Source organism: Thermobia domestica, chromosome 14 (assembly GCF_964235325.1).
Source record: "Thermobia domestica chromosome 14, izTheDome1.hap1.1, whole genome shotgun sequence".
Taxonomy (NCBI): Eukaryota; Metazoa; Arthropoda; class Insecta; order Zygentoma; family Lepismatidae; genus Thermobia; species Thermobia domestica.
Window position 1 is genome coordinate 201,685,042 of NC_137467.1, and position 26,313 is coordinate 201,711,354.

The following is a 26,313-nucleotide window of genomic DNA, read 5'->3' on the forward strand; positions in this document are numbered from 1 at the left end:
CTCGTTGAATGAGAATTTTTCTATATTTTTGAGGTCTTTTTTTTTTTTCGTCTGTGTCAATAAGCAAGTTTCCTTTCTCCTTAATTGAGAATTATGGTAATTAATATTAGAATAGCAGCAGGAGGCCCTTTAAGACCTTGTTCCCTACTAGTGTTCAAAAAAATATGATGTACAATCAAACGCTAAATTTTGTAAAATCATTGAAGTTACTATGTAAACTATCTAAAACGAAGATTTAGTTTGCGTTGAGGAAACTTATGGAATGGGACCCGCATACTCTAAGTGGGTTGTCTTGCGAACTGTAAATAAACATGAAGGTTTTACCGTGCAGATTTACTGTAGCGATCCGTACATTAATTTGTTGCATATATGATTTGTTTTCCAGTAAATCGACTCTATTTCTTAAACAATTATTTTTAGGAGGTGGGCTTTCCCCTTTGTGGTTTTGCACTTTAGAAGTACTATGCACGGAAATAACTATTGTGCAAAGGACTAAGTTGTGTTAGATGGCCACAAACAACGAATGCTATTTTACCGAGTCAGGGCAGTTGCGCAGGAGGAGTGCGTTAATTTGGAGGAAGCTTCAGGGACGGTGAGATTTTACAGAATCTATATTACACCACAACCATGCTACTTGAACTTTGGAGCACCAGCAGAAGGAATTGTTGAAAAATTATGGCATTACTCGAGCAGACGGTTCTATTAAATTTTCACACATTTATTGGATTTTCCGGTTTCTTGTAGAGCATGCACTAAATGAGGAGCTAATGCATCAAACACGAACCAACTTGTGCTAGGTGGTCATTAAAAGCACGATTGCTATTTAACCGAGTCAGGGCAGGAGCACAGGAGGTTGTCAGACCGGAGTGAGGGGGTGCGTCCGTAGGAAGCAGCCGCGCCTGCAACGGGGGCATACGCATAAACGAGGATACTGGAAAAATACGGAAAATATCCGCAATAATTTTTCATCTTCAAAAACACTTAAATAATCGTAACAACTCTTTACCTTCAAAAGTCTTCACTGCTTTTCCTAGTACAAATGGCCCGCTGCGAGGAGAAATTCCTGCACACTTCGCCTAGTTGATTTTACGTTCCAACATACCATGACTCTGCAAAAACTTTAGCATGTGAGCTCTTTACCACACAATTCTTTCCATTATATCCATCGCAAATATCCATTGCTAATACAAACAGAACATTCCCGCCATTTATTTCCACCTTCTTCGCATTCTTGTATTTTTCCGCTGCAGTAAATTACTCTTAAAATACGTTCACTACCATACAAAATGTATTTCAGTATGATATCTAATGACAGAAATGACTTGTATTCACACTCTACATCTTTTACAAAAAGTGTTTGAGATCGTATTTTACCTATAAATTTTGTTTTTGGGAGTGCCGTCTGGTCAAGTGAAATCAAAGTTATAATTCTTTCACTAATTTCCTTTTTATTGTTCCTTAAAATATTTGCACCGGACATTATGAAAACTCTCACTCGGCATATATAAATTTCAAGGGGACCTTCAGAAGTAATCATTAAAAATTTTCAATTCGTTTGCGATTTTGTTATAAATACGGCTTCTGGATGTGTGGCATAAAAACTACAATGCAAAAAACCCAAACCAATTTGTGCTAGGGGGTTACTGAAAAGCACAAATGCTCTCTAGCCGAGTCAAGGAAGGCGAACCTAGTTGGTTCGCGCCTTAAGCGCGGTGTTCTCACCGAAGGGAGCAGGCGCATAAACGAGGGTAATGATTTTTTTTTTTTTTTTTGGCAATAAGGGTTTCTATAGCATTTGTCATGGTTTCATACTAGTAAAGCTCCACGTGTGAACATAAAATACACCTTTTGTACTTTTGACAGAAATATACCGCCAGGGGAAAATAGGATCTTTCATACAGTCTCATTTAGAGTACTTGTAACGATTTTGCACTAGTAAACCATTTGTAAACAAAAATATAGCTGTATTACTTTGTGTTTAATTCTGCCGGCTGCGGAGATTTGTTCTTTATAAACATGTCTTTTGATACAAAGTATTAAATTTTACCTGTAAATCTTTCAAAATGTGCTGTGTCAAAACTACATCAGCACCTTACACATTGGATTGTGTATTTATACGTTACTATGGACCTTATAGTTAGTATCCCGATATATTTTCATTGGTTGCGTTTTCATATTCGAAAGTAACAACACATGTCTTATTTAAATTTCAAAAATATATCATAATATATATGGTGATTATATATTGTGTTCAAATGTTGAGCATAACGCAAGGACAATTCTGTAGTTGCGCGACATGAGTAAGTAAACTGACTTCAGATATTTCAATGTACTTCACTTGGTATAGCGTAGTGAATGGTATTTTAAGGGCGAATCCATGATAACAGATTAAACTTCCGTTAGTTAATTTTTATGTAGATATGCATCTCCCAGTTAAGAGCATAACATATTTGAAATATTTAAAAACATTTCTATTAACATAGTATTAAAACTTGTTCTGGAAATTGCAAAATTGGTCTACAAAAATGTGGATCCGTGCAGCAAATCAGCACTGGCTTGATTAATAGAGATTCAAATTTGGTAGTCAAATTTCAAATACCTCAAGAGTGGAGATCAAGAATAATCCGTCATTTAAAGGGAATTTTTTATTCGGTTTTTTGTGTTAAATAATGCTTTAAACTTTTCTTAACTATTACTCTATGCGTGTCCAAATAATTTCATCTTTTTCTTGTTCATCTCAATCATAACGTGGGTCGGGGGGTAACGTGGAAATTTTGAAACTTTTCTTTCTCTTGGGAGAGGTGTTTTATAATTTGATAAGGTCTCTTCTTCGTAACTGCATCTAGATGTACTATCCTTGTTCTACCTCTTCCTGGTTTTCTTTCTTCTTTTCCATCTATTAACACAATCGGAGTGCCGATTAAGATGGCCAAGCATGCCATTTCTTCATTTTTCTATTATCTTCATAATCTGTCGTCCTTCACTAGCTTCGTTTAGTATGTTCTTCATTCCTCTTCCTTTGTTTCCATAATATGCGTAGCATTCTGTCCCAACACTACATTTCAAATGCTTCCAGCTTGGATGTTTCAGCTTTTCTCAGTGACCACGTCTCTGATCCGTAAAGTGCCACGCTCCATACCAGTGTCAATAAATCGTTTTCGAAAGTCCAACGAGACATTTCTTGATGTTAGCAGTCGTCTTTTTTTATTTAATGCTTGTTTGGCCTGCGCTAATCTGGAACTTAGATCTCTCTAAATAATTTCATAGAGATCGATAATATGCATGGAAACTGACGTATCTTGGAAACGATTACATGGTATGCAGATATTTCATCATTCTAGTACTTCAGAAATTGTTTCTGAGGATAGAAATTACATTCATAGATGCAAATTGAAAAACAACTTTTTCAGCAGATTGTTGCAATATTTTTATTGAAATGGCATAACCGTGTTTCAGACCTATATAATAATTAAGCTCAGTTGCTTTATTTAAACTCCAAAGTGGAAATGAATTTGTAAGTTTGTTTTTCAGTTTTTCAGCCTAGTACACAATTTTTGTACTATAAATGGAAACTTTATTAATTATTTCAAGATGTGCAAAAACAACGAGTCTTCATATATTCATTATTCTTTGAAAAAGAAAAAACAACAATAATCTGCGTTTGATGCAAGAGGTAAGAAATGTAAACTACGTTTTGTTTATGATCTGCGTGTAAATATTTTGCATTCGATTACTGTATGTGGATATTACCAAACCAGGCCCTCATATTGTAATAATTTGTCTTCCAATTTCGACTTCATATGATTACAAGCATATGTGAAGAAGGCGTTGATAAATAACATTGAAACACATGGTAACTTTTAAGATTGTATTTACGTAAAAGACCTAAGTGCATAAGGTATGGATACAGGGAAATGAATCAGTGTAATGTAGTTCTTCTAGAAATTTTTCTGGAAGAAGTTGTGCTAAGGATAGGGTTGCCGGATCTTGCGTCTTTTATCGAAAGTTTTGTTTTCCAGATGCCTATTACGTTTTTTGTATATTTCCCTCAAAACGATTTCTTGCAATAAACGAAGGAAGTCTTACACTTAAGTCCAAAATGTTTTATAAGTTTGTGGTATTTTTTTTTTTTATTGGACAGAGGGACTCATTTTCAGAATACTAGGCTGTTTAGTTTTATCGAAAATATAAAATCCCGCATGGCTTTATTATGTTAACCGGTGTTAAAAGGAGGATTATGCTTGTTTTCCTATGTATCTGTATCTTTCCATCCGATAGTACTGTTAAAGTTATTTCCGTAGTTTAGGGCTTTCGGAGAAGTTTTGAGACTAATGACAGAGTTTATAGGCGTGCCCACCAAAAATTTTCTAGGGTGTACACTATCCTTCTCTCAACATTGTGAGCCAAATTTAAAGAAAGGCTAATGGCATTGCACCCCCCCTCCTATTTTCAAAATGTCATAACATGAATTAAAGTGCTGCAATTTAGGATAGATAAACCCTATCAATGGTGATAACAGGTTCTATTCCAGCGATTCGAAAAATTCTATTTATAATACTGTTGACAATATTTATAAAAATTAATGGGGTTTTCAGGGTGATTATATTGATCTGTAGGTTTCATGACAATACAATGAACTTATGATCAGTGGCTAAATATATTACTCAAGTTCATGTTTTCATTTATGATTTGTATTATTTCCCATTTTGACACTGAAATTTGGTCTTTGTGTCCTGTTAAGAAGCTCCAACCTGCTGATAATATACATATCTTGCCATAAGAGTCCAAGAAACGTAGATCCTTCTTAAAAAAGCCGCAAAAGCCCAGTTGCTGATCCTGAAGATGTGTTGACATTTCCGTCAGTCTTCATCTTTTTCAACGTAAAGGGAATTTCTTCATGATGTTAAACAACTCCCATTATTAGACTGAGTCTACAAACTCACCTAGCGGTACACAAGGGTTTAATGTTTACAGTGTCTGAGACGAGACCACCAGCATTAGCCTCGATTAGAGCAGAAAATCTTGACCTCACTGAAAATGACTGCGAAAAGAGTACTCCTAGTCCATGCACCCACTGCAAAGAGTTTCTCACTTCCTCTGACGCACTACAGGCACCCTTAATAACAAGATTAGTACTGTGAGCTTCACAATGAACGTACAAGGCAAGAAGTTGCTCTTTACATATGATAGATGGAACACGTATGTTTGCACCACTCGTATTTCCATGGCCATCGTAAGCTTGTCCTCTGAGTTGAACAATGGGAAGATGGAGTTCCCATCCAAAATAACTGAAGTTATAAGCTCATCAGTAGTTTTCCTTATATAATGTAGAGCCCAAAAAACTTTCATGAGAACAGAGATCTTCATTAACTCACCTGGCACAAATACTTAATTATTCTTCACCATTCACATCAGGGGAACCATCAGACACGATAGAGATCAGAGGAGGGTTTGAGATTTGATTTTGTTCTGAATTTTGACATCCATGAAATTACATCTCTTTGTGTTTACCTTTATTCAGCTCTTCAATTGTCGAAAATCTTCAAACCGAAGGCTCATCAACTGAAAGAAATTCCTGAACGGGGAGTCATATCCTCTAAATGCAAGTCCTCGTCTTGCAAGATAACGTAGGAATATACTTGAGATTACATTTCTTCCGGGAATTTCCTGACTTTCAGTTGTTCATCTAAAATTTGTCTGTTTAGTTGGTTTTCTATTGTATTTGTTATATACGCCTAGCGCAGTGCAGTCAGTTTATGGTATTCTGAAGTTTCGTGTATACGGAATTTCTCTCTAGCCTTCTTCCAGTTGCAAAATCCTACAGTAGAGAAGTCGTTTTCCGTGATTTTAGTAAGAACTTTTCAAAATTGTTTTTCAAGATGTCCATGCAGTAAAAACAGAAAACGACGTTAATTTTGTTTGGATCGACGTGCAGCCACGGATGAAACGAATTTGGCATAAATTTCAATGTTCGACCTTTCAGAGACTGTTGTGGAAAATTTGCAGGTAATGCTAAAATCTAATTGGGCTTTGAAACTTTGAAGGGATGGGGAGAATCTGAACCACTTGGTAGATGTGGAGAGAGATTTCTTCTATAGACACTGACGATGATGGTGACCGATACAAGATTTGAATCTCCATTGTCAGTTTGAGGTTGTAATCCATCAGCTCAACTATCATTTGAATTATTTTTTCTCTCCTTCAATAATTTCACTGCTTTGGCCCACATGCTGTTTTGTTTTCTTTTTCTTATGACAAATTGAGCCATTTCAAACAATAAAACAACACTAAACAAAATACAACAGATGAAAAATTTCATATCAACGTTATTTTCACAGTAACACTCATGAACACAGCTGTCTAAATAAGTTACTTTTGGAGAAAAGATGCTGCAAAACATGTCCTTTCAAAAACAGTGGCGCACTCGAGCACAGCGCAATTGGCGAAGTTTAACAGTAGATTAGAACACTCAAACAGACCTACGTTGCCCGCACACAAAGAAAAAGGTCTTTTTAGGCGGTTTTGAGTTTTATTTCCGAAGATTGCCCAGATTGGAGGAATAATTGTGGTATTTTTAAGTGAAGCCGATGCATCAAGAGTCAGTATATTATATAAACATATTTTCACTTTTCTGTTTGTAATGCTACAAGTATAGAGGAAAAGGAATGTTTTTAGATACTTAGAAAGCGACATTTTATTCCTTGCAGCTACCGCTTTCTTGGAAGACCAGAGATAAAATCTAAAGGCAGAAATATTTGAAACAGCGTGAAACTTGTGATAAATACTAATGAAATTCGAATTATGTTTTCTTTAGAAGCAAGTTGTAAATCTTTCACAAAGCGGTAGCTGTTCAAAATAAAGGAACACACTAAGGATTGCGTACTTTTAATTATAATCTACAGTTTTCATAAAGATACTAGCTCAGCCTGCGCTCACTATACAGCGCATCATTCACATATGAGCAAAGATCTCCTTGTCATTCCTCACCACCACATCTGTCCCTCTGTAGACACAAGTGAAGGACGTCTTCATAAAAATCGGGAAGGGGCGTCATAGATGGGAGATTTTTTGATTATTTTTTCAATATCTTGCACCGTTTGCAAGATTTGAGCTTACATCCGGTTGGAGTTTCTAATTCATGTATCATATGGTCAGTGTTTTCTTTCTTCTTGCATGCAATATATAATGAGCAAACACATATCAGAATTAATTACAATATCAGTGGTAGGCTATATGATGTTCATTGGGCCAAACACTCCAAACAATAAAGATTTATCTTACACTGGGGAAATAGTTATGCTTCGTTTTTCATTATTGTTTAACCATGAAGCAAACTCCGAGGAGATATATTAACCTCGTCTAGAAATAGGCTGTGTTGGGATGTGTAACTCGTAGGATATAATGCTTTACTTTTCAAAGTTTCAATACTTCTGTGTTCTTCTTAAAAATGCAATAAAGAAATAACGTCCATGTAAAAAAATATTCAGTTAGAACTCAACAATCTTCACAAAATTTGCAATCGATCAGTGAAAACAGCAACTTTGTAGAGCTCGTGGTTTCCGACATATCATTGTTAAAAGAATTGCCACAAACATATAAATTTTCCTTGACCACAAACATATAAACGTAGCATTTTAATATATAAATATTTCAAAATTTTCTTTTTGCTGCAAATGAATTTGTGCACGCTTTATGGTAGTTTTCGATGTAGCTAATGCAGTGTCGCTACATACTGTACATCATTTATGTACCCTGGTAGTTTTTACAGAATTTTCTTCAGGGAAACTAATTCCTGTCAATTCCAGGAATAACTAATTGACAATCGACGTTCCGATTCCAGTATTTCACCATTTTTGAAGAGATATTTTGGAAATAATTCCTCCTATACAATTTTCTGGGGGCGGGAACAATCCCCTCCTGGAAAATTTTGGGGGACGCGTCCCCCTCATCCCCCTGGCCGGCATGTCCATGCAGAGTTAATAAAATATAAGTAATTGTCTAAATACACTAATTCATGTATTTTAATACTGTTTTATATTTATTTTGATTATTCAGATATTGATTATTTCTTTCTCATTTTCACATATTCAGTAGCTAATGTTGGTTTTATTGCTATCACAAGTTCACTCGGGATTTTATTTCAAGACCTTCACTAATGCATATATATATATAAGTAATTGTTGAATTATCAACTATGAATATTATCATTGCCATGTGTAATGTACTTAAATGATTATTTCAGTTCTGTATTAAAAGTCATGCATTATATCGAAAGGCTATTATGTTCAAAATCTATATGTTAAGAGATGTGTAACCGATCTATGTAGCTAAATATGTGGAGAGAAAATGCAACATGTTGCATTTTTATCTCCTATGTAATAAGCACCCTTATGTTTAAAGGAAGTTAGTTGTAGCATCTTAGTCTATGCCTGTGAATTTGGTCTCGATCATATGGCAGTTTTGATCGATCTAATATGCTGATGTCAGGAACAGTACCTAGTTTCAGCTAATAAAAGCAAAACTTCAACTGGTTGTGAAATTTGATATATCCTGCAAGGATATTTTTACGATATCAAAGCATTTAAAACTGTTAACAGATGCAGTCTTTATTAAAATCAATTAAAACCAACAAAGATTTTTGTAGTATATTTGGTTGGTTAAATTTCGATGAATGTCTCTTTTAGCACCATGGCTATATGAGACGAAATCGTACAACTTAACCCATATCTTCCCAAATTTTTTTTTTCTTGATTTTTTGGGTAGATTTTCGCTTTACTTTGTCTATTTAGAGTCGGACTAACATAAAAGAAGTGACAATTTATTTTTCTGACCGCTTACCTGTGCGTAATAGACCGCTCCAAAAATGAGGCAATTTGCACTGGAGGGTAGGTGACATGAAAAGTACCAGTAAAGGCTAGCAGCATTTTCACTATATAGTTACAAGCAAAGAAACAGTGAATTTGTACGTTTTGTTTTATTTAGCACATTATGTCTTATATTTTATAATCTGGAATAAAGAAACATTAAAAATTGAAAAAAAAAAGCATATTTATAATTGAGCTGTTTTTGTACCTTTTGATACTTTCATCAATTTTCTCATTATGTTAGGTCCTTTCTTATTAAAAATCAATATATATTTTGTATGAATGTTATAGCTGTATATCGTTAACTGACATAAAACTCAGATACCTCAATAATAGGAACTCTAGTCATGGTGGCAGTAGAATTTTATCGGATATTGCAATATGCAATATGGATGCATATAGATAAGGACATTTACAATATTTGATTATTGTATCTGCGTTACCCACGTTTAAGATAACTTTAGACCCATACACACACATATATATAACGGACAACATTCCGTATCAGTGAACGCAAAAGTTGCGGATTGGAACGCAACGCAAAAAATACAAGAAGTAATTATGGCTGGTAGTCGATTACCGGGATCAAAAACAAAATTTATGTTGAGTTGATGCAAACGCTACCGAATAAGACTAACAGAACAGGCCGGTAACCAGCTAAAAATGTAGTGAGAGATGAAGTTAGGGGGTGCCGATCCACCATATTATAGTTCATTAGCAAGCCTACTATGAAAATTTTAAGGGGCCACCAAAAATTTAGGGAAGGCCCGACCTCCCAGACCCTCCTGGTTACGGGCCTGTCACGGGCGGCAATATGTAAAAAGTACATTGCAATATAAAATCTACCTAACAAAATAGTGAATTGCACCCGTGGAATGAATACTGTTTACATGAAGTCGAAACAAATTAATTAGAAGTTGAAAGATTAATGGTTTAGAACGAAAAAAGACCCTATTAATCAAATTGGGGGCATTTAATAGTAGTTTCTGCTTTTGTTTCGATAATTGATATAGATATAATTCCTTTTCTCAGCTTTTCGTTGCGTTGCAACACAAAACTTTTGCGTTGGCTGATACGGAATATTGTCCATTATTTCATTTGTGTGTGTGCGTCTTTAGTTATCCTGAACGTGGATAATGCAGATACAAGAAGCATAGATTGAGAAAATATCGTTTTCTATTTACATCCAGATTGCAAGTATCAGGTAAAGTTATGTAAACCAACATAATTCCATCATGCCTACAGTTCCCATTGCCCCATTATTGGGGCGCTTGAATTTTATGTCAATTAACCATATAAACTATAATATTCGTACATGTTTATATATTGTTTTTGAATAGAAAAGGACCTAATGTAATAAGTAAATGAAATTGAACAAAATTAAAATACTAAAAGGTAGAATAAAACCTCACCTTTTCCGAGTCCACATTTTGTTGAAATTCCGCCAAATTCATTTATTTCCATAAGCACTTAATAAACAAATAACAAGCTGAAATTGCGGGTCTAGTGTTGCTAGATACCAAAGCCATCTATTCATAAAATAATTACTATTAAATAACATAGTAGGTAAAAGAGAAAAAAGTAGACCGCCCCATTTTTGGGACAATGGGAAGATATCGGTTAACGTATGATCTGAGCAACAAGAATTTTCAGCGGAGATTCTATTTTTTGTGTGTGTTTTATTTCTTGTAAGTATTTTTAATAAGACAGCCAGTTTGGTATTAAAATTGTTCTACATTACTATTTGAAATCATATAGGTACTTGTTATATGTAAATTCTGATTATGACCTATTTTTCTGATTGTTCTTCCTAAAAATCAAAATTCTTCCTATCTCTCTCTCTTTGAAAAGTTAGCACTCCTAGCTGAGGATGACAGCAACCATTTGCGGAGACGTGTACTCTGAATCAAGAGTAGGGTGTTTTTAAATAAGTACAATTTTAATGGGTATTTGTGTTGAATCAAGATGCAATTCTACCATAAGTTATTTACGTAACACAATGTGTTTGGTTTGGTCATGTTTTATTTTATTCAAGTTATACGTAGTTGCAAAGCTAGAATTAGCAATATTCAGACATTGACACCTTTTTATCACGAACTTTGACGGTAGCTATTACGTACAAATTGATTCTGCGTTTTGGGTTGTGCTTGTGCTTATAATAACTTTAAGGTAGAAATCATTGTATTTGATTTTAGGTTATCATCCCTTTTCAGCACTGATGCCACATGTGACTGGTATTTGGACTTTTCACTTTAAATATGAAGACAGTGTTCTTTTATGCTTGACCTAGAATGGAAGAGTATGGGATGGCCAGCAGAGGAGGGTGGGATACCAATTATTACACTCTGTAAATACTTATATTATTTGGAGAGTAAAACAGAAGCAGATTCCATACTTATGAATTGAATCACGTGAGCTAGAAATTGTGTTAAAGCTGTATCGCTACTATTTGGAGATTATAACCAGAAACAGATTCCATAGTTAAGAATGTAATTACGTGAACTAAAAATAGTGTTAATGCTGTATCACATTTATTCAGTGTTGCATAGAATAATTTTATTATTATTATTATTATTATTATTATTATTATTCACAGATACAGCAAGATCTACTTCGTGGCTAAGCGGTTAGCGTACGCACCTTTGGTGTAGGAGGCCTGGGTTCAATTTCCGGTGGGAGCTCATGTGGTTCGTATTCCACGTTAATCAGTAAGTACCGTCTTATATACCCTCGTTGCTGAAAGGGGCGTTAATCACAAAATCAACAGAACACAGTATATAGCAAGTAAATAAAGGGTGAGACAAGTTATAAATATAATCCAATATTTGAATACTGTACTCACTTCAAATTACTGGGGTTCAGTGGAAATAGCCTCTCAAAAAGTATCGTTTAGTTGATATGTATGTACTACGTGTGACAATTTTCTTCAAGTACATGAGATCCCTGTAAGAAATTCTTAATTCGTACATGACTACCTAAAACAAAGCAATAACAATAAGGAACATTATTATTAAATACTAAAAATGTAGATGAGTTGTTTGCAGCGTACATCCTGCGGAGATCAGTTTCTATTGCAAACTTTCTGCACTGTGTAGTATGCAATGTTTATCACGTGCTCAATTTTCACATTGTAGACAGTTCTTTATGTGTATCAATTCTGAAGCATTTTTGTCCTTTAGGAAGAGGTTACTGAAACGTCGGGGGAAGACTTCTTGTCCGTAAACAAGAGAGTTCTGTTCATTGGCATATAAAGACCAAGAGTTTCTATTTTTCTATTATAGTGATTGAATTCCTTTCTTCTCTGGTTTTTAGAGTTTATTTACTTATTTATTTATTGAAGTTTAGTGCCTCTTTTTAGCACTTAATCTATATGGGACGTGGACCATACAGTTTGAATTAAAACCTGAACTACTGTAGTGCGTTCAAAATCCAGTGAGATCCTACCGGGAATCGAATGCGGGATCACCTATTCGAACTCGTTTTAAGGTTAAAACAGAGTGAAATTAGTATACGACATACAGTCTCTCAAGGACTTTCTTAGATGGAACGATCCGGAAAAAGTATAATAGTGTCACAAAATCGCGCGCAATATATATACAAAAATATAAATGTGTACGCGCAATAGGTATGTATGTATACGCGCAATAGGCATTTGTTTATATATATATATATATATATAAGGTGCACCATGTATAACATCCAATCTTGATGACGGAGAATCCAAAAGAGGGAAAAAATGAAATTGCACGAAGGAGTAAGTTTACTGAAGTTTGCATCACTGCTTAAATCATATAGTAAATTGCGAGAATTTCTTGTAATTACAGCTGCTAAAAGCTATTGCTGTAATGCTATAAAAGAGAAGGAAAACAACAATCGTTTTAAAAATTTTCCACAAATACTCCATTTCCAGCAGTGTTGCGAATTAACAATATTTATGATATATCAGGAACGGTTTAGATATCGAAATGCTGTAAACGGCAGAATAATTTGTACGGCCATTGCAAATCATACAAGTAACTAGTTATATTATTTATCTAAGCATTTTTCGATATAAAGCCTTTCAAAAATGTGATATTTTAAAGCCCTAGTAACTTAGTTCCTATTCATTCGAAGCAAGTCATATTATACCATGATATCCAGTGCTGAGATACTTTCGATGTGCATTGTGCTGTTCATTTCTGTTGTGCTGTATATGTGATAGAGGCTACCAAATGTGGGATGTGTGATACTATAACCCTTAGTTTGCAACACAATAATAAATGTCGTATATTAGGTTCTCGTTTTACATGTTGATTTAAAATATGTAATAATCTGCAGTAGTACAGTTTGAAGAAACATAATTTTATATTGGCTTGGCAATTTGTTGGGTGTTTCTGTTTAATATGTGCAAAATGTCATCCTCCTTATAGTTGCTTTATGCAAAGTTTCAATTTTCTCCCTCTTTTGGTTTCTACGTTATTAATTTTGAACATTATAAATGGTGCCCCCTATATATATATATATATATATATATATATATATATATATATACAGACTTGTGAAAATTATTAGACTAAAGTTTGAAAAATGAAGAGCCTTAAATACAATTTTAAATAAATCCTGTATTGCTGCATTCTTTCACCATGTTCCAAGCTGTTAGTATTTTGTATGTTTTCTTTCTGATTTTATTACCATTTCTATATGCTTTGACATATTTTTCATTAACTTTATACAATTATTTTTCACTTCCTCATCGCGATCCCATATTCTGATAAGTGCTTAAATGAGATCAATCGTGGTGGTTATCCTTTCTCTTCTCTTTTTAACAATAGCATACAAGTTTTCGATAGTGTTTAAGTCGGGACTATTTTCTGGCCGTTGAAGAACCTGAATACATTTTTTCCCTAGAAAATTAGTTACAGTCCTTGCTTTATGGCATGGGACCCAATCGTACATAAAAACAAAGTTCCCATCCGGAAACTATTCCTTTATTTGTGGGATAAGTTTGGTTTGTAGCACCTTTTGATATTGTTTTGTGTTCATCATTCCTTTGACGAGATACAGTCTGTCAGGACCATACACTGGCATACAGCTCCAGCCCATGACAGACGTTGGGTGCTTCAGTGTTTGGGAAACAGTTTGGAGAAAATATTTTATCTTAAGATTTCTCGAACATATTGGTTACTTTCCCCATTTATGGAAAATATTGATTTATGTGAGAAAAATACCTGGAAATAATATAATGCATCTCAGTGTATTTATTTTAAATTTTATCACAATTTCATACACCAAACATCATATCAGAGGGGCAACTGCTCTCTTAAACCCTTGTACAATGAAGTTAAAAATTATTCAGGTGTACCACACCACCCCAAAGATGCCCAAATTGACAAAATATACAGGATAAATACGTTTATTCAAGTGTACCACACCACCCCAAAGATGCCCAAATTGACAAAATATACAGGATAAATACGTTATGTTTGGTGCCTTACTTTGTTCCAGTCATCCTTGAGTCAATTTTTCTTTTCCTGTGCCCATTCCAACCTGTTCTTTGCCTTGTTTGGGGGCTTCGCGCTGGTAAGCCCGCTGCACATAATCGTTTCTTAGTGTAGACGGAGATATGTTACTTACGTACGCCTTTAACTGATTTGACAAATCCTTGCTAGTATCTCTTCTATTGAATTTGACCACCTGTAATACTTTCCTTTGAACACGAGGGCTGATTTTCGGTTTACGACTACGTTTATTTGAGCTTATTTTGTGTGTATGACTCACCTAGCTTCAAGGCCAAACTTATTCAATTGACTGTTTTTAGAGAAATAGGCAGTTTTCTAGCTATTTCTTGCTGTGTGTAACGTTTTTCTTTCGCAAGACATTCAGTTAATGCATTTTTTTGTGTCGATAAGTATTTAGTTTTGCTCATAATTGACACCTCCACTAAACCTCCGAATACAGATTAAAAGAAATTTTAATACTCTTTTTGCACAGAACTTCAACTACAAGTAACACTTAAGAAAGCAAAACTTCACGTGTTTTGCACCTAATACACATTAAAATATTATTTGGAATACTAAAAACATAATAAAATGCAAAAGCAAACTTGGTACAACGTATATAGAAAGGACAAACTCCAGTTCATGTACTAATAGAAGTATACAATGATGCAATTGTTTGCCACTATTGAAAGTAAGAAACAAAAAGAATCATTACTTTCTATTGCCAAGGTGCACATAAAGTCCAGAACATGCTTTAGCTTTAAAAATGTCAACTGTACATAATACAAATGTGGAAAAACTAAACATTTATAGAAAATTCTGAAAAATCGACGTTTAGTCTAATAATTTTCATACGTCTGTACATATATATATATATATATATATATATATATATATATATATATATATATATATATATATATATATATATATATATATATATATGCGTGTGTGTGTGTCTTATCGTTACTTAACTGATAGGAGATTCTATTGTCTGTCACTCTCTTTTAGTGAGTACTAACCATTGAATTAATACTAATATTGCAGCAGGAAGCAAATTTATAAATATGCAGGACATTTTCATACCGTCTTACGACTTTTTAGTCTAGAAGTACGCTATCAGTTCCCAACGTTTGTGGGTTTGATTTTGTACCACCCTGTACATACTAAAAAGTGATTTAGTGTAAAAGGTGAGTAGTTTTATCTAAAAATTTAACTCGAAACGATATCCACTGTGATAGCTTTTACTTTGATGATCCGATAATTGTACTTAAAACTTTTACTTGACTTTATTTTTTCAGTGATATATTTAGTAAATATTTCTTTATTTTATTTTTTTTTTTTTTTAGGTTCTGTTAAAATGAATATCTCACTAAAAGGTGACTAAGGCAGTGGTAGATTTGAAGTTAACGTTTTGCTAAAAATTAAACAAACTATTGGGTATTATTTACCTATAATACTTGGTTTGTTGCAGTTTGATGTAATAATGGGTGACGAATATCAGACGGAAGACGAATCACGTTTAATGGACTCTAATAAAATATTCATTAAAGTTGAATCTAATGAGTCGTATTTTGAAGAAGATATGGAGGAAAGAGAGGTTATGACATTCACAGAAATCAGTGAATCGAAAGAACCATTATCGAAAGAAGATTATTGTGTTATGGGTGAAAGCGTGTTATGTGACACGATATGCAATTTGGATTGTTTAGTAAAACCAGAGCCTGAAATTAAAGAAGAGGACGTCCAGTTAAATGATTGTGACGTCGAGTTGAAGGTAGAAGGTTGGGATGTATTTACACAATCACCTGAGTCTTCCTTAAGTGAGAGTATCAAAGAAGAAATAAATGATACATTCGGATCTCAATTTGAAAGGTAGTTTACATATTTTGTATAATTTATTTATTTAGGTGTATAATATATATATATATATATAAGGTGTATAATATATATAAATATTTATCAATTTCTTTCTTTTTATATATATTGAGCTGAAAAATGTATACTCTGTTAAACTGTGAATAACTTTCAAATGAATTGAGGATCATCCTTTATAAGTTTTCTCCATCGTTCAACATGTTTTTTGACGCCTTGAGATTAGAAATATTCAGATTTTTGTCTCGAAGTCGTCTTCTAGCCATGCCTTAAATTTTACGTCAGTAAAAAGCGATAACCGTGTAAAGTGATTGAAAGAGAGAGAAATTTGGCTGCTCCAGGTCTGTAGAATGTATAGGATGTGGTAGCATTTTCGATTAAAGTTCTTAAATCGTGAATATTTTTTACATACTGGCGGTGTGAAGACGAATATTGTTATATTGCTACTTTGCCTTTGCAATTTTATTTTCTGAATTACTTCGTTAAATTAATACAGTGTTAAACGTATAGCTGCGCATTAAGTTTTTAGTTGTGCTCAACCAGTTTGTAATGAATTGTTCCTTCTCAGTCGCACGTATACAGAACTTTGTCTTCCGAGAATGAAGGTCTTGTTTTGCTTGTTTCTCGGTGTTAATACTTCCTTTTGGCTGGTTCATTGACATAAAGGTATAACTTTTCTTTAGCAGTGATAATGCAGAAAAGAAAACGCTCTTCGTGACCATATTGTAGGGTACAATATATACCGTATTGTTTCTTCCAGAATGAATTAGCTCTAAGGAAAGCAGTCTACAGAATATTCTCTCTTTACGTAGAACACAACCAATATCAAATAGTTTTACATGAACAGCTTAATGCCATCTAAGATACTATAATAACGATAGAACTCAATCCTTCAGCACTATTTTTTATACTATTTATGCTTCTGTATGTTGCTTATAGATCCACCGAACAAACAAACGTACGTGATCCCACGATTAATATTCACAGAAAAAAAAACTACACTTGTAATCACCATTGACTGCGCAAGATCACTGATGATCTATTACCAAACAAATTACAAACAAAACCCATAGCACCTTGTCCGATATTTCAGTGAATTGGTCCATCCAATTATTTTACTAAGACATGTATTGAGTGATGTCGAGCGAGCAAAGCATTGACGAGCGTGCAGCATTGATTTTCGTTGCTTTCGTCTCAAGTTCGTGGCACCGAAGCGCAGTTTTAGAATCTTCTCCATTGAATTATGGTAGTACACCAGTGTTTTGCTCACAATCCGCCTGCTGCACTAATTCTCTGGTAGTTTGACATGGATTTTTTAAATCGGTGATTTAATGGCCCTTAATTGATCTTAAATAGCCATCCAGTATATAGTTCGTCCTTCAAGTCAAAAGTCTCATTTTCGACGGGCGAAAATTAACGGGGAGCAATACTTTTAATGCATTAGTCATTTTTTTTTTATACACAACACACATCTCACACAAAGCTTCGGTGAGCTTAACACCTCAATTAAATGCAAAAGTCGCGTTGTTTCGAAAATGTTCAGTTTTATCCATTTGACATTCCAATGCTCTCAAAAGACAAAAGTTAATAAAATTTAAAACTGGAGACATAGTGTTTTGTACAGGAAGCAATTTGCTCCTAAAGAAGATAAAATAATTTTCCTATGCGTTTAATTTCTGTGCATTTTAAAATTATTCCCGAGCCCAGTATTTTTATCAGTTATAATTTATTATCGCTACTTTAGAAATCTGAAAGTGATTTATTGTTCTTAAAGTTATTTAATGACGTGACACTATGTATATTAAAAATTAAAAATTGAAGTTATAGTATCGTCAATTTGCTGTCAGCATTTGAGTGCTTCAGCTGGTATAGTTTCGATTTTTGAAATTGATTGTTTTGTTCCACAATAAAATGTAATTTTGAATATCAAATTATTAATTTATTGATTGAACCCCTCGTTATTTGTCTGCAGAGAATGCTTATTAGTGTTTTATTTCTAGTTACAACATGGTGCAAATCGTTCTTCGAAAATCCCAGAAGACTTTTGTTAAAATGTTTCTTTCTCCTTCTTTCTTCGGACATTCTTCTTAGAACGATTTAGGCGATTTTGTTTCTATTTCATAGAAAAATATACAAGTAGCAACCGTGCAATATAGCGTAAAATTTTCTTTAGTAAAAAAATCCAGAAAGGAAGTTTGTTGGTGTGTCATTTTTTTAAAAATGTTTTCCTACAAGATATTTCATGATTAAATACTTTACTAACTACCTTAGAATATAATATAAGGTTTTCTTTCCCATTGGGAAAGAATACTTTTCCCTATTGATTGTTCTGACATTTTTTTAAAGAAAATGCTTAGTAACTTCAGGTCGTATTTTATAAATAGGTATTTCCAGTCCTGCAATATGATAAATACATTTGTTTCGATAATAGTTCAGAAGAGATTGTGTATTTGTAGGGTGAATTTTTCTCGGTCGACTTACGGAAACTGTTCAACGGAGTTCCTTATTATGCCAACTGAGTTTCTTATTAGTTTACAAACTACTCTGTTTCCACAGTATATTATTGGCTAAAGTTACACTTAGAGACGTCAACAAGGCAATTTTCAATAGGAAAGGTATGTCCTTTGTCTGCATCGTCATCTTTAATTACAAGGTCGTGAAACTTAAAATCAAAATGTTTCGATCATATTTGTTTTGTTCCATTATTATTATCTTTATTAGTCCGGAAATAACATGCCTTGCTTTCCTCTAAGATAAACACATATTATGGTTGGTATTATTCTCTGGAATGTATGCTTTGAGAATTGTACGAAGTTTTTTTTTCTTTCTGTGTTGAATCCTTCAGGAGATGTTCTTACTCACACAGACGGTTGATACATGCTAACTGTATTCTCAGATTACTTGTTTTCTGATCTCTTTCTTCCTAGCAATGTTCATTTCAATTGGAGCACTTCAATGTCCCTTGACCTTATAAATAGCATAATATCATTTTTTCCCTCTTTTTCTTCAGATGTTTTTGTGTTAACATGTTCCGAATATAGGTGATTTTCTTACTCCGTTACTACGGTAAGTGGTTTGGGATGATGACAGGCCTTTGTTTCCCAGAATTGACCAGAATATTGTTGCTAGAATGCGGTTGAGTGCACGTGTTTAAAAAATTCTTCATTACCGAATAATTGTATGCAATTGTGTCTAGCAATTCAGATCAGAAACCATTTTTGTTTTTAATCCGGGAAGCGTATTTGCCATGGCTACAATAAGAAAAACTTGTAGCGAACTGCTGAGATGTATGCTTTATGAAAACAGTTTTCTTTAGATAACAAACGTCTTAATGTAAATAATGCGGAAGTGCATCCCTTTTCCTGAATTTTGCCATCCACCAGCTTGCGGTGTTAATCGGTATTTTCTTGTAGGTAGAAATTTTCTTGTTTTCGCTTTGCTATTAAATAGTTTCATTATTTTTAAAATTATGCTATAAAATACTGGCCACGAAAACCGTCTGAATTTGCAACCAAATAGTTTTGTTTAAAATAAAATTAAGATGTTTCCTTCTAATGAAAGCTATAATTAGTGAGATTCCACAAAGCTTAATGTTTCATATTATAAAGAGTAGATGTTTCTAAGTAAAATTTTGAATTTGCCCAGTCGGAACTTTTCTTGGAATGACTAACGAAGATATATATTGATCCGTCATTGCAGAAAATGTTCCGACAGGACGAATTCAATATTTGATTAGAAACATTGACTCTTTATAATATGAACCGTTAAGCTTTGTTGAATCTTACAAATCCTGACTTTCATTGAAAGGAAACTTCTTAATTTTATACACATGCAATAAGTTCAAATTGCATCAAAAGAAACACTGCTTATCATTAATTTTGGTCCATAAAATATAGTGTATACTTAAAATAGATTAAAGTCAAATTTTCTGAAGTTTTTACTTGTTTCCACGGTCTTAACTTTCCTGGAAACACAATATGATATCTGAACAACAGAGTGATCAAAATGAAATCGCATAACTGCGAGCTTGTTTATCTAACCCGCTCGCAGAGCGTAAATTCAATCTAATTTTGTTAAGCTTTTGCTTTTCACGGTCTGAAAACTTTTAAAGATTCTATTTGGGACCGCAGTAATAGATTAACTGGAAGTGACATACCACTGACCCTTTTATCCGTCGACTATAAACGATACACCCTTATAATTTGATCTAATCTCTGAGTTATCCAGTTAGAACGACAGCATGTATTATTCGGCATGCATGTATTATTCTTTACCTGCACCATTTAGATATTTTAATCAAAGGTGTTATAAACTAGCCAACTATTTAATTATTTTATATAGGTTAGAAGAAGAAGTTATATATATTTTTAAGAAGTTATTATTATATAAATGTTTTGTATCTTAGAATGTTGATTCTGTAACTATAGCAACGATATAACGTATGGTATTAGGATGGCTGTAAGCAGCCTAGTTTTAACTATACAATGAATACATTTGAATAAGCAATATTTGCTGTTTTTGTGCTAATTTAATACATGTGCAACTCACTTATTCGAACTAGGGCTCAACGATTACGTTGTACAGTGTCTGAAATTTTCTGTACATACTAATTTGGACCTTAGAAATACATTGTGGTGAAATTTGTATCGAGAAACTACAATTTCTTTTTTCTCCGTTTGGCTAATACAAATCATAGATGAATTTTTCGGTAGTTCTATTTTATGTTTCTCGTATCATATATAATAATTCCGTAGTTTCTGCCTTCATCACCAGGTGCATATCGTATACGTAATTCAGTTTTAAGATGGAAAAATAACTATTCCAAAATATTTTTTTGAAGTACATCACTCGCAAATGATTGGAATCTAAAACATATTAGATCATAAATCTAACGCACTTCGCTGTCAAAACAAGATTTTTAAAATTATTTATTTTTTATTTGGTAGAATACTCAATATATTTCCTTATGTCTTTGGATGCTGCCCTAGCTCGGCTCCTGGATCTTCTAGATGTTTGTTTCTTTATTTTCTTACGAATTCCATAAACATTTTCTTTCCAGGAAAGGGAATACTCTTCTTTCACAAAAGGAATCATATTTTCAATCATGTGGGAAATCAAATACTTCGGTGGAGTGTCCGAAAGAAATTGCAGTAAGTTCAAATTTGGCAAAAAACCTAAGAAATACCACTGAAAAATCTCTTATTTGCCAGGAGTGTGGTAAAGGATTTAGACGTAAATCACATCTGGTAAGGCACAAATTAACACATACGGATGAGAAACCTCATACATGTGAAAAGTGTGGGAAGAAAGTTAAGTATAAATTAAATTTGAGATACCACATGTTAACACACACAGACAATAATCCTTATACATGTCAGGAGTGTGGGAGAGGATTTAGTCTAAGATCAAATTTAACAAGACATATGATAACTCATACCGATCAGAAACCTCATATATGCCCAGAGTGCGGAAAGAGATATAAGGATGTATCAACTTTGAAAAAGCATATGTTAACTCATATACGTGCTAAACCTCATATTTGTAAGGAATGTGGAAATAGGTTTAACGATAAATCACATTTAAAAACTCACATGTTAACACATACGGATGACAAAGATTATGTGTGTGAAGAGTGTGGGAAAGGATTTAGACGAAGAACAGATTTGAAGAGACATTTGGTAACTCATACAGATGAAAAACCTTTTATGTGCAAAAATTGCGAGAAAGGGTTTAATGATAAATCAAATTTCAGAAGGCATATGATAACGCTTCCATGTAAAAAAGTCCTATAAATTTGAGAAATGTGGAAGTAGATTTGATCAAATTAAAATTTAATAGTTTTTTTTAACAAGTACAATTGATATTGTTGTGTTTCATTTTCGAGTGTAATGTCTGGTATAATAGATAAGGCTAATGTAGCTTATAAGCGTGTCAGAGAACCTAATTTTATACCAAACTCAGGAACCAGATGCTAATAGATGCAGGTAAAAATTCTTATACTTATCAGGAATTTGGAGGACAATTTAGTGGGGAAAGATCAGTTGTCGCCATATTAGCTTATACAGATGAAGGACTTATCAATAGTATGGAAACAAATATAGTCAAATTTGAATAAAACATATGGTATCACAATCTAGGGAAGCTGATACTTGTGAGCAATATAAAAAAATCGGTCATTGATTACATTTAGAAAACCATATGTTCACTCACCTGAGTGGAATTTGATACCTACGATGTGTTTTTGGAACACATTTAGAGGAAAATGTTATTGAAAGCCCACTTATTTACATATGCTCATAATAGACTTGTCTTCGGTATGCGTACGGTTAAGTCGAATATGCAGATCTAACCGTAGCTGACGTGTGTAGACAGGGAAATATTAAATCTCATATATGGCAAAAATGTTTAAGATTCCATCAGGTTTGGAAACCCACGTTTGCATAACCAGGAGAAAAATCTAGATTGACCATCCTGGTCTATTAGTTAAAATTTCCTTTCGTTGAAAGAAGTTCGGATTTAATTCACATTGGGACAGAAAAGAACGCACCACCGGTATTGAAATTATATCATATTATAAAAATGTTTTTGCATAATGTCGCTAAAAAAAATAAAAATTTATCATTAAGTCTGGTAGATCGTGAACTTTTGGCTATTGTTCCAATTTTTGAGGAAAATCCCTTTTGAGATATGTTGTGGATGTTCAGTTAATAACGTGTTAATTTATGAAAGGAGAGATTTCCATTTTTTTCGAGTATATTATTAAACTTTTCATACATAAATCGTTCCGGTGTGTATCTTATACCATCAAGTTAAACTACAAAAGCTTTTATGAATATTTGAGTAGCAATCATTGTAAAATACCTAATAATCGACAGCTAAATCAATCTATGTAAGACGCTATACGAGTTGCACGATGAAATAACATTAAACACATGATGTGGAAAACAAATGTTAATTTGCTAGTACTGAGCTATGGTTAGAATTATGCTTTCACTACACCTTTAAATTTCTAATAAAAGTTTCCCAAGCATACGGTAGTAAAATACGCTGTCACAGGTAAGAAACAAGACCATGAAATTCCAAAACAATCCGAGTCAAATCCCATTTAACAAGGTGGTTTTAAGAGAAGTGGGTGCTGGAAACAAAGTAGGCATCAGGCTCCCAGCTGACTTCCAATCTGTTGTTCAATGTACTTAACAAGCTGATTGTATATTACAATTTAACGCGGACCTAATTCGGTGCATCGAGTTACGGCTGGCATTGCTATTTAATAATAAGAATGCCAAGTGCTGCAGGTAGAAAGTCATTTTTTTAAATAAGGCGAAACCTTTTTTTGCCAATGCCAACTTCATTTTTTATGTTTTGTAGACACGTTTTATAAGCCAAATCGAAGTTTCAAAAACGGCAACAAAACTAAAAAAGAGGAAATAAGGGGTAGCGTGTTATTAAAATTAATCTCAGTGTTCCTTTATTATCGCCGTTGGAATCTTTAGTATTGTTTTGTAGTGGATACATATTCGCTTCCTCGATACAAATGCAAAAACACCAACCAACAGCAAAACTTACTGAGTACATGTATTACTTTGTTTCTGTACATACAGTGCATGCATAGTGTTTTGAAAATGTGATAAACTAGTACAATTTACGTGTGAGCATAATATCTTATTTTCTCAATAATATTTCGCGAAGTACTAAATCGAAGGCTTTAGTTTGGTTATTCGGTCTTTATTTTAAAAAATATTTGTGTGCATAATTATCAATTACACGGTTATAGAGATTTTTTCCGTGGAACTTATTCACTGATTGTAGTAGTATTTTGTCTTCTGGTTTTAAAAGCATAAATCGTTCATTTGTATCAGTTTTCGTTTTCCGGAAAATGGGGAAAACATTTTTTTATAATAAATTTTCCCTATTTAATTTGGCGACATTTTCTGCTGCGTAGTTGCAACATTGTGTAAATATTTTAATAAGTGGATTTGTATTCATTGTTATGACTTTTATTTATGATTTTGCTGCACTTGGAAGGTGTGGGAGTTTATGCTCAGGAAATATACAGTTCTTATTGTTGACAGACAAAGATAAAAGTCTGTTGGGGGAGTTTATGCACAGGAAATATACAGTTCTTATTGTTGACAGACAAAGATAAAAGTCTGTTGCTAGATATTACTTAAAGATTTCTTCTTTAGAAAGTACTTGTGTGAGTATTGTGTGCTTTTAGTCATGTCGAGAAATTGCCTGAATAACTGTAAAAGATTCTATTACATATGTGTGTGGAGTGACTTTTAATGCGAATATTACATATAAGACCGGTTGTGAAAATATTGTAAATTTACTTTGAGTGCAAAGTGGGGTATCAGGATAAAAATCTGCTGCTCATGTGAGTTGTAGATTTTGCGTAGTGAATCTTCGGAGGTGGTTCAATGGAACACAACGCAATGCGATTTGTTGTGCCAATGGTGTGGCGTGAGGAGAAATACCACACGTTAGGCTTAGTTTTGTTTAATAAACGTAGGTCGGATAACCTCAAAAACCAATAAGTCAATCATATACCAAGATTTGCCTTACGCTGTTCGATGTGTTACCCACAGCAATAAGTTACCTGTACCTTTCCACCGAGAAAATAGTTGGATGATTCTGATGAATGTACTACTTCCGTAGATAATGATTTCAAAATTGAAGAAGAGCTAGATCCTAACTATACTGAAAAATCGTCGAAACCGCAATTAATATCTAAAAGTGAATTAAAGGATCTTGTTAGGGATTTGCACTTGTCCAAGTCCGAGATTGAACTACTATCTTCGAGACTGCATGAGTCGAACCTTTTTGAGAAGAAGACAAAAGTAACTTACGTATCGCTTTTATGAATGTGATATAGTTTAGTTTTTTGGCTCTCAGGAAGGTTAGATGTTCTGTACAGATGTTTGAAGACTCATGTCTACGTTGAACGTTTATTACGATGTGAATGATTGGCGATTATTCATTGATTTTTCTAAATTCACTCTGTAAAAGCCATGTTATTACACAATGAAAATAGCTACCCTGATATTCAGGTTGATTATGCTGTAGGTATTAAGGGAACATACCGTCGTCTATGATTTAATATGACTTAAGTAACATTTCACCAATTTTACAGGAGAGACACAAAACTGTTTAAAAAAATAACTTCAGCCTCAATATACGCGGTATTACTTTGAGGGAATAACAGAGCCATTTTCGTGATATAGGTGTACTACAGATTGTGCGCCATCCTATACTAATTCTAATAGTATCAAAAACTCAAATTTGTCAAAAGTGGAGATACACACTGTTGAATGTCAGACGACGATACGCAAATATGAAGCTTTTAACATTCATGGCACGTTTGTGGTGATATTAAAGTTGTTCTCGGTCTGCTTCTGGTGATGCAATCAAGGTATACGAAATAACCTGCGAGGGAGTTGTTTACTCGTAGACAGAAAAGAGTTACGAACCTCTTGTCAAACCGCAGAATGTGTACTTACCACCATTACATAAAATTTAGGATTGATGAAGGTTTTCGTCAAGGTTCTGGATAAGGAGAGTGATGGCTTCCGTTACCTGAGAGTACTATTTTCTCGCATCACAGATGAAGAAGTTAACAAATATTCGTTAGACCAGAAATAAGAAAAGTGATGAAAGATTCACAATTCGATGAAACCTTGAGCGAAAACAAGAGACCTGCATGGGTTGCGCTGAGGAATGTGGTAAGTTCTTTTCCGAGAAACAGAAAATCTTTACAGCATGCCCAAATTGTTGAAAAACAGGTACTGAGTTTTCAAGAAATGGGTTACAAAATCTCTTTGAAACTTCATTTCGTCGACAACCACTTAGACTTCCTTCCCCAGAATTTAGGTGTAGTGTCAGATTAACACGGTGAAAGATTTCATCAAACAATTCATGTGCTGGAAGGTGGATACTCGCGGAAACGTAAGGGGTCTGTACAAACGAAAACGCCCATAAGAACATTTACCAGTTTGTGAAGCAAGACAGAGAATATGAGAGTGCGTACAAAAGGTAACACCGATAAGATCATTTTGTGAAGTAATACAGTATTCTTACTTTATTTCACTCTGTATGTT

General features: G+C 33.8%; 1 protein-coding gene across 8 annotated transcripts; it reads left to right on the forward strand.

Annotated features, from left to right (window-relative positions):
* Nucleotides 1-22,046, forward strand: LOC145670537 (uncharacterized). Of its 8 annotated transcripts, none has more exons than XM_081739331.1 (4): nt 1-96; nt 11,461-11,572; nt 15,691-16,216; nt 21,276-22,046. In XM_081739331.1, the coding sequence occupies exons 3-4, from the start codon at nt 15,828-15,830 to the stop codon at nt 22,006-22,008; spliced, it is 1,122 nt and encodes a 373-aa protein (XP_081595457.1). In that variant the 5' UTR covers nt 1-96; nt 11,461-11,572; nt 15,691-15,827; the 3' UTR covers nt 22,009-22,046. The 8 variants fall into 8 exon arrangements, with proteins under 8 accessions (XP_081595457.1, XP_081595462.1, XP_081595459.1 ...); XM_081739336.1 differs by having other exon boundaries at nt 15,816-16,216; XM_081739332.1 differs by lacking the exon at nt 1-96 and adding an exon at nt 138-592.
* The last annotated feature ends 4,267 nt before the right edge of the window (nt 22,047-26,313 follow it).

What these genes read in the sequence shown, in the direction of transcription:
- LOC145670537 (XM_081739329.1), top strand. An exon ending in TTCGGATCTCAATTTGAAAG is followed by an intron (nt 16,217 to 21,275) that starts GTAGTTTACATA and finishes TTTTCTTTCCAG; the next exon opens with GAAAGGGAATACTCTTCTTT.